The sequence below is a fragment of the Thermobia domestica genome, chromosome 4, assembly GCF_964235325.1.
Source record: "Thermobia domestica chromosome 4, izTheDome1.hap1.1, whole genome shotgun sequence".
In the NCBI taxonomy this organism is placed as follows: Eukaryota; Metazoa; Arthropoda; class Insecta; order Zygentoma; family Lepismatidae; genus Thermobia; species Thermobia domestica.
In genome coordinates, this window is record NC_137457.1 from 295605282 (window position 1) to 295615149 (window position 9868).

General features: G+C 36.7%; 1 protein-coding gene across 1 annotated transcript in view; it reads right to left on the reverse strand.

The window, feature by feature from the left end:
• LOC145683176 (uncharacterized) overlaps positions 1 to 6418 on the reverse strand; it is a 71256-nt gene extending 64838 nt beyond the window's left edge. Inside the window, exon 1 of the mRNA XM_081754540.1 lies at positions 6250 to 6418. Coding sequence (XP_081610666.1) covers positions 6250 to 6418 — 169 coding nt within the window. The remainder of the gene's footprint in view (positions 1 to 6249) is intronic.
• Positions 6419 to 9868: the final 3450 nt, after the last annotated feature.

A 9868-nucleotide genomic window follows, 5' to 3' on the forward strand; every position in this document is an offset into this window, starting at 1 on the left:
CTCTGTACTGAAGCAACATTTTCCTGACATCTACCGGATATATGGTGAACTATGTACTCAGGAAAAATATCAGATTTGATACAAAATGTATTTCTGATACAGCTCACGACCCGAACATCAGACATATAGCCAGGATTTTGTAATAGGGGGGATCTGTGACAAGAAATACCGTGGTTGTCACACCAGGGCTCGATCATTCTAAACAATTTCACTTGTAACACATATTGGTTTCTTTAGTCAATATTTCGTAATGGGGGGAGGGAGTGTCACATGAAATATTGTAGTTATCACACCAGGAACTTGATCATTCTAAACTATTTTACTAGCAGCATATATTGGTTTGTCAGAACAATAAAATGAGGATATGTTAGTAAGTATTTTAATAACGAACTCTGAAGAAATTTCAAGTAAAAGAAATTTTTAAAAAAGTATTGAAAAACAGGGAGTAATCTACACACCCCCTAATACCCCTCCAAATTTCTTTACACACACCCCTGGATGGAAAAGGAATACTCCCCCAAATCCAACTGTATCAATCAGTATGATATAGGTTATTTATTACATCAAGTTAAAAAAAGGTTTAGCGTTTGGGAAACAAGGCAATATTCTTATTTATTTATTTATTTCACTTCAAAATACGAAGCAACCTCGTTCTCATGTACGGCTTCGAAAACCACATGACCTCATTGTTTCGGGTGGTGTTTCGATTGAAACAATTGACAAAACAGACCGCTGATACCTACCCTCCTGGGCTCCACGATCGTTTCCGAGAAAAGAGATTGATGGAAAGATGCAGATGGCTGAAATTGGCAACGTCTTGAGCGGTCATTCACCTACCTCCTCCTCAATAAGCAAAAATGTGACAATATAGTATCGTTCAATAAAGGTAATATTCAATGCCCGAAAACGGAGAGATTCAATTTAAAGAAATTAGAAGAGAGCCAGGTAAGAGAGGAATACCAGATTGAAGTTTCGAATAGATTCTCGGCTTTAGAAGATTCGGAGTGCACTAGTGTTGAGGATACCTGGATTGAAATTAGAGATAGCATTAAAATTTCAGCAAAAGAAAAATTGGGACACGCGGAAATACGTAGGAACAAACCATGGTTCGACCAGGAATGCATAAAACTAGCAGAGAAGAGAAAACAGGCAAAATTACGCTGGCTACAAAATCCGAATGAAATAACTACACAAAATTTCGCAGATATCAGGCAGGAAACTTCCAGAACTTCTAGAACAAAGAAATGCGATTTTCTGGAAGCTAAAATTAAGGAACTTGAAGATAGTAGTAAAAATAAAAACATCCGGGACATGCATAAGGGGATCAGCGAATTTAAGAAAGGCTATCAACCTCGTGCTTATATATTAAAGAAATCTGACGGTACAGTTCTCACTGATACAGATAGCATCTTAAATAGATGGAAAGATTTTTTTGGCGATTTGCTTAAAACGCAACCAAAAATAGTGTGCGTGGAGAAAAGGAGATACACACCACAGAACCGTATATTCCAGAACCCAACAGAATAGAAGTAGAAACCGCTATAAGGAAATTATAGAAACACAAATCTCCGGGTGTAGATGAAATTCCGGCTGAGTTAATTTTAGCTGGAGGCGAAAAGTTGTGAAACAAGATACACAAACTCATTCTCCTTATCTGGAACAAGGAAGAATTGCCACAAGACTGGAAAGAATCAATCATTGTTCCAATTCACAAGAAAGGCGACAAAACTGACTGTAATAATTATCGAGGCATTTCTCTTCTGTCAACCTCCTATAAATTTTTTTTTCAAATATTCTATTAGCAAGATTGACCCCATACGCAGATGAAATTATTGGAGATGTGTGGATTTAGACGAAATCGATCAACTATCGACCAAATATTTACCATTCGACAAATACTCGAAAAAAAAAGTGGGAATACAATACCCGGTACATCAACTATTTATTGATTTTAGAAAGGCGTACGACTCGGTTAGGAGAGAAACATTATACAACGTTCTTACAGAACTTGGAATACCGAGAAAGCTAAGTAGGTTAATTAAGATATGTTTAAATGAATCCCAAAGTAAAGTGCGTGTAGGAAAAATTTTGTCCACGAGCTTTCACGTCGAAAATGGCCTGAAACAAGGAGATGCGTTGTCGCCATTATTTAACTTTGTGCTGGAATACGCTATAAGGAAAATCAAAGATAGCAACAAGGGCCTAGAGTTGAACGGTATTCACCAGATTATGGCGTATGCAGATGATTTAAATTTAATAGGGGATGATAGGAGAACAATAGAAAGAAATGCAGAAATCTTATTAAACGCTTGCAGGAACATGGGTTTAGAAGTAAATGCAGAGAAAACTAAATACATGGAAGTCCGTCGGGAGCGTAATACAGCAAATTATAGATGCGTTAAAATATTAAATGATACTTTTGATAAAGTGGATACTTTCAAATATCTAGGATCAATATTAACAGAGGAAAATTATATTCACGAAGAAATTAAATGTCGACTAAAAGCAGGGAATTCGTGTTACTATTCGGTTCAAAATCTCTTGTCGTCGCGAATTCTGTCGAGGAATTTGAAGCTTAAAATATACAAAACGATAATCATGCCTGTTGTTCTGTATGGTTGCGAAACATGGTCATTTACTCTGAGGGAAGAACATAGACTGAAGGTGTTTAAGAACAAGATCCTGAGACGAATATTCGGACCTAGGAGGAACGGGAATGGGGAATGGCGGAAACTTCATAACGAGGAACTACATAATTTATATGGTTTACCCAACATAATAAATGCTCAAATGTGTGAACTTACTTTATTGAACCTACCACTGCAAAGAGCTGATATTATTATTATTATTATTATTATTATTATTATTATTATTAGTAGTAGTAGTAGTAGTAGTAGTAGTAGTAGTAGTAGTAGTAGTAGTAGTAGTAGTAGTAGTAGTAGTAGTATTGCAATAGTTGCGTAAAAATATATTGTTTTCTTGTTTGAGTTTGTTTAGAAATTATATCACTATTCTGTGATTACACACCCCCTTTTATTTTGAACACCCCCCCCCCCCCGAAGTAAAAATTTCTGACGTACTTACTGTTGAAAAACATTTTACAATATCTGCGTTCCTTCCTTTGTTCATTCAAATATAACAATTTTACTTTCATGATAACTTTAACTATTGTAAAAAGTACACATCCACTATATCCAATAATGTCTCGTAAAATATTTTACGTCAAATGTTAATAGAACTTTCTTTCTACATAACTTTTTGTTTTTCTTATTCCGTCAACTACTGTGTGTTGCAAATTACAAGTTAAAGGAACAGTAGAAAACTGTTTCTGAAATAAAATGTTTGATACTGCAGAGAAGCGATAACGAAAAAAATATTTTTATTTTTAGCTTTTTTTTTTTAAATTTTAAACCCTGATTCTTCCTTTTTCTTGTTTCTTTTTGTTTCATGCTTCCTTAATCTTTCTATTTCTAGTCTCGAAGGGGGGCCGGACTCTCCGGACCTCCCTCTTGGCTACGTGCCTGTGAACATTAATACTAGCCATAATTTATTTTGTATCAAATATGATACCATATGCATTGTAGGGTTAAAATGACCTACTTTCGTTCATACGGCAGGTTTAGAAAAAATTACAATTTGTTGGCTCATGTAATGATTGTTTATATTCTACTGGAAGGGATTGTTTATATCATATTCAGGGTGTCCTATAAAATTGTGCTCAATCTTTATTGACCTATCACTCACATACTGTTTTGTTACAAATTGTGCAAACAATTTGCGGAAAAGGCTAACCTAATCCATAATAGCACCGCATTACTTTTTGTTAATTTACAGAGTTGTATTAAACTTATAAAAATGTGAATGAATACCTTAATCAAAGTTAAATGTATATGTGTAATAGCTAGTTAAAGTGTGAATATTAAACCAGGAAATGATTTTAAAAAGATAATGGTTGAATTTACTTCAGTATACTTAAGAACCCAGTGCTATTTGACAGTGCAACCTTTACATAGGCAACCGAAAAGGGCAACCGTCCAGAGTCGTGTGCTTCAGAATATTACTCTTGATTTTTTAAATAAACTTTTTATGGACAGTAGATTATGCATCATTCAATAAAATTCAAAAGTTGCAAAATTCAAAGAATAGTCAATTCTATTACAGTATTATAAGTAGCCCAATCACGACTTTAACTTTTGCACCATGAAAAAAAAAAAAAAAAAATACTACCATTATTCTCTCTATCTAAATTTTCAGTATAGTACCGAGTCCCCTTTGCTCTTGAGCTAGAGCGCCGATTTCTCTGTAAATTTGGGGGGAGGGGGCTAATTCAGATGCAGAAGGTATTTTTATGAGGATTTTAAGACAAATTGTACTCAAATTATGCAAAATATTGTATATTCATAAATACAATACGGGGGCCCACATGAGATTTGGGGGCGCCCGTGCCCCCTCGAGCCCCCCAGGATCGGCGCCCTTGCTCTTGAGTTTATCCTATAGTATTTCTATGTAGATGGATAGAGTTGTAAAATTCAAATAGGAATTTTCTGATCACCCTAGCGCAAACATCTTTCTGGAGCGGTATAGCACTGTAAAACTACTTTAAAACGAGAAGTTTATATTTTTCAAGACTAGATCGTTGGCTTTGATGTAATATACTGTATATATATATTTAGGGAGGTTATTTGCCATTGTTCGCTTCGTAGCTTCCCAGAATTCAACATTCAGGAATAATAGAGAAAATTTGAATGCAGATTTTTAGCATTTTCTAAAAAAATTTAGTCAAATAAATTGCTAGATTTGATACAACTTTACATCAAATGACGAGCGAAGAATTAATGATTACAATTTCGAAAAAAAAAATATTTAAAATAAAAATTCATGACGAAACGAGACAAACCCCCCTACTCCTCTCGCCCTCCACTGACAGCGCTACAGCCGATCAAAAAGTGGAAGATTTTATTGTGTCACCCAGTACGAGCTACCGGATGTAAGAATAAAGCCAAAGATGGTGTCTATTAGTCAGTTTTCCATATTAGAACACCTTTCTATTACTCTCAGACTGACGGACACACGCACATACAGGGTAAATATATAAAGGAGTTCTGGTAAACCCAATAGCGGCTAATCTATCCCAGGGCCAGGGGCCTAGAACCCTCCAATTTCTTTGAAAGACAAAAATAATTTATTTTATTATTTACATATTTTTGAAAGTTGACAGTAATCTCATGATATAGTATCATAGTCTGGCTTCTGCCTGACTCCCTCTGTTTTTTTTTCCTTCTAGATACGCCACTGTAAAACCAAACTCCTTAAAAATAAGAAAACATGTTTCTATAGTTTTGGCAATTTGAATGCTTCTTTTTAAGCCTCTTTTTTTGGCCTAGACTAGTGGTTCTCAACCTTTTTCGACTGACAACCCACTTTGCTGCACGTCCAGTACATCGCGACCAATTTGTTTGATATTTTTATTATAAATAATAATATCCAGGCCCGCAACGAGAGGGGGACTAGGGGGCCTGGCCCCCCCTAAACTTTTCGTGACCTCTCCAGACAACAACACAAAATGCTATTATTAACACAAAAACATAATTTAGATGTTTGTAAGAGAATTTTTAATGATTTGGCCTCCCTAACATATTCATAGCCCCCTCAAACCTCTGGCTGGTTTCGGGCCTGATAATATCTATTATAATAGTGAAGCCAATTAGTATTTATAATGATTGATTGATTGATTGATTGATTGATTTTTGAGTTTAACGTCCCGTTCAGCAGCGAGGCTATATGAGACGTGGACCTACTGATTAACGTGGAATCCGAACCACATCAGCTCCCGCCGGGAATTGAACCCGGAGCTTTTATAATGACTCTATATAGCAATGAGCATTATTATTACCGCTGGAGATGTTGCCTGGTACAGTCTGTCTCCATTTTAACTAATTAGACCCTATTGTTCAATTCTTCAAGATTTTAAAATTCTAAAATTTCGCGACACACCCTGAGGGACTGCATGACACACCACTGTGTCGCGACACATTAGTTGAGAACCACTGGTTTAGACATGCAAGCAGTCGTTCTTCAGAAAAAAAATATGCCGGGGGAGCACACTTAGTATTCCGGGGGGCACTGCTAGTACTGTTCTATTTATTATTATATTATAGATGTATTATTTTGGTCTCCTCCGGGGGGCAGTGCCCCCCCAAAAAAAGAACATGTCTGGAAGAAACATTGCATGCAAGCTATTACCCTTACCTTCTTTATCAACATCCCAGATAACGATTTTGGCTCCAAATTTTGCGAATTTCAATCCCAGATGCCGACCAATGCCATTTCCTCCTCCAGTAATTAACACAACTTCTCCTTTTATGCTTTTGTACCGCAATCGCCGTGGAATTAAACTCAAGATTATCACCTCCAACATACAGTATATATTATACACAAAGAAATACAAAATGTCGAATAACAGTTTCATATTCTACTCTGTAATCTATCTGTACAATCGCTCTCAGCAGAGCTTTAAGAACTTTTCGGAACGAGAAAAGTACGTAGTTTGTTATTGTAGTGGAAAAGATTGTTGTTTTTGTGCAAGGACTTGCTGGAAATTAATGTTAAGTATGTGCTGAGATTATGTAATATTTTTATTTCGTATGGTCAAGGATTGATTACATAGTTCTCATCGTATTAGTATAACACAGCGGGCACAAGAATCAACCAACGCTGTAGCTCCCATTCCATTAAACGGATGCAACGTATTGCTTAGTGAGGTTAGCTTTACAATCAAATGTTTATCACAGTGTTTCTCAACCGCTGTATCGCGAGATTTTTAATGTCTTCTAAGATCTTTCCCAAGGAAATATTCTTTAGAAGAAAAAAAAATATTGCCAATTGACTTGATTTTTCACTTGTCTTCCATGTTTAAAGTTTGCTTTTAACGCTGTTCATTTTTCTTTGGAAAGAGACGCTGAACATGAGATTGTGTCTGTCCAGAGTTCGTCCACGCATAGATATGCTTTGCAAAAAATTCTCAGGGACAAATATCTCACTAGTTTTAAGTTTGATGTTTTCTTATATTTTGATGGTAATATAAATATAAAAGAGTCATAAGTTTCTTTTATGTTAATGTTTCTATCGAAGTGTCTTACGTAATCTGTTTGTGAGATTTGTATATCATAGTCGTTCCATAATTTAAAAAGTGTATGTATGTTTTTTTTTTTTTATCTTGGAAAACCGCATGCAAGGATGTGCCAAAAGTTTGAAACGTATTGTAGTGTGTCCCAAAAGAAAAAAGGTTGAAAAACACTGCTCTAGCGTATTCGGCTGGTAGCAAGGAAATCCCTTCCCTTCACAAAAAAGAAAAAGTTAAGTTCTGTAGGTGGCAGGAAAGAAATATAAAATTTATAGAAAACTAACATAACTGCCAATTATGAGAAGTGAAGGTGAAAGTTTAATTAAAAAGAAAACCAAGGTCACTGTAGAGTGAATAATAACGAAGATTAAAAAAAAAAAAAGCGTTGTTTTACTGTAATGTTGAACTAGACCTACATGAAGGCTGATCATAACAAAAGATATCATTATAAGTATTTTGCTATTATTTTCAAGAATTAGGAATTAGGACTTAGATATCTAGGCTTTCAGCATCCAAGGCTATGTTAGCCCGTTACATTTAAGGGATGACGTCCCACGGCGATCACACTATCCGAGGAAAGGGGCGGAAGAAAGGATTTGGGAGGGAAGAAAGCGGCCAGGGACCTGTATGTTTTGTACCATCTCGGCATTTGCCTCGTGTGTAATGAGGAAAACTCTGGAAAACCTCGCTCAGGATGGCTGGCCTGAAAAGGCTTTTATACTTTTTCGACCGGGTGCTTCCACCGAGAATCAAACCAGGGACTACTCTCACCAAATTCGAAAGTGATAGCGTCTACGCCACACGAAGCCATACCATTTTTTTCAGGTCACTTGCTGCAACTGAGAACCTTCCATACTCCACATCTTCAGCTAACCCCCTCGTCTTCATGTACGATTTTTATGTTTTGATATCGTCCATCAACTGTAGCCTCTTTCACCTCTCCTTGTTTTTCCTGCCACCCATATATTCGTACTTTATGATACATTTCCTTCTGAGCCTATGGACCAACCAATTTCTCTTCCTCTTTTTAATATAGTGGGGTGAATTAGTGATGCAGCATTACGGAAGGTTATTCACACTTCCCGATAGGATTTCGAACACTAATATTGAGAGAATCATGACAAACAGCAAATTTATCCACATTAGAACTTGCAGAATCCCTCCAAATTTGTATCAATGAAGAGGGACATAGAATGGTTGTAGGTTTAGCCACTAAGGGCCACAACAATAACAAATATGGTGACATCATACTAGTGAAAAGATAGCTTACTGAGTCTTAGAATTCTCTAAATATAAGTCAATTGTGACGATACAGCGGTGATTTCGTGCCAAATATTACTTGTAATTACACTCTATCCATAGTAATCTTAGACGTCTCGGTTTAGCACGGACAGTACGGGACATTTATTATTGGTTTTCCATCCCGAGGAGGCTTTCGGGACGATAAAATGACCTGGCTTCCCTCCAAATCATAATATCATTCTTGGGGTACTTAAAAAAAAAAAAAAAAGTCATAACATCTCAACCAATAGAAATAATCAACTCGGTTTGTACCAAAACAGAGCGATGGGCCCGGGCCGGGCTCGGGCCGTAAATTTTTAATTATACAACCATATTTCTCGGTCCTTTTCGAGCCTAACTTTATAAATATACTGAACAACGATATTTATTGGACGTTGGTCCGTTCTTTCTGGAGAACTTCTAAAGTACAACTGCAAAATTAAATTTCTAATTGCTGTAAATAAAAATACAATTTTGCGTTAATAATAAAGTTTTTGTAATTCGGGCTTATTTCGGGCTTATTTGATTATCACACGAGCTCGGCCTGGGCTCAAGCCTAAATGCAAAAACATATTTCGGACTCGGGTCGGGCCTCACATTATAAATTCACGGGCCGGGCCGGGCCGGAGCCGGGCAAAAAAATTCCGGCCCGTACTACAGACCTCTAAGTTACAATTGATGGTGGGTGGAGACTTGTTGCGAAATCATACTTAACTGTTATATGTTATTGTGACCTTCAGCATGGAAATAACCAGCGGCGTAGCGTAAGGGAACGCCTGTATGCCCGGCATCCCCTGTTAATAAGAAAAAAGTATGTATTTCATTATATTTATAAATTGTTTGCTTATAATTATCACGATTATTTCCACTGCAATCTTGTGGATGCGCTCTCTCGCTTTACTTTGGCAAGCAGAACCTACGCATGCGCATCACTCAGATGCATATTTTCTGTCTTTCCTCTTGTTGTACGCTACGTTCCTCGGGCATCCAGGCCTACTGCAAGCATCGGGGTTTTCGTCTGCTTTCTGTCGAATGCGCATGCCCAACTACTCCCCGCCATCCCTTTGCAACCCAACATTTGCTTTAGATGTAAGCTGGCGTATGCTGAAGTACTGCCAACTCTATATATTTTGAACTAAGCTGTGGTTTCTGTACAGAATGTACGACCGCTGTCAAGGAAATAGAACAAAACATAAATAGTTAGTTCAACGCCATTATGAAGCATGTCGCTTATGCAAGTGATAGTATAAAAATAGTTTTGCTTTAATCGTAATTAAATGCATCGTAATTGTAATAGTAATTAAAGGCAAACTAATAATCTACATCATAAATACATATCATGTCCCAGAATGTAGCCAGATATTCTTTGAGAGGACTCACATACACAAGCATAACTATAATGCATTCTGTAGAATCACGGCCACCGATCCGGTAGGCCATCCTCTGCCTTTCACAAAGTTTACT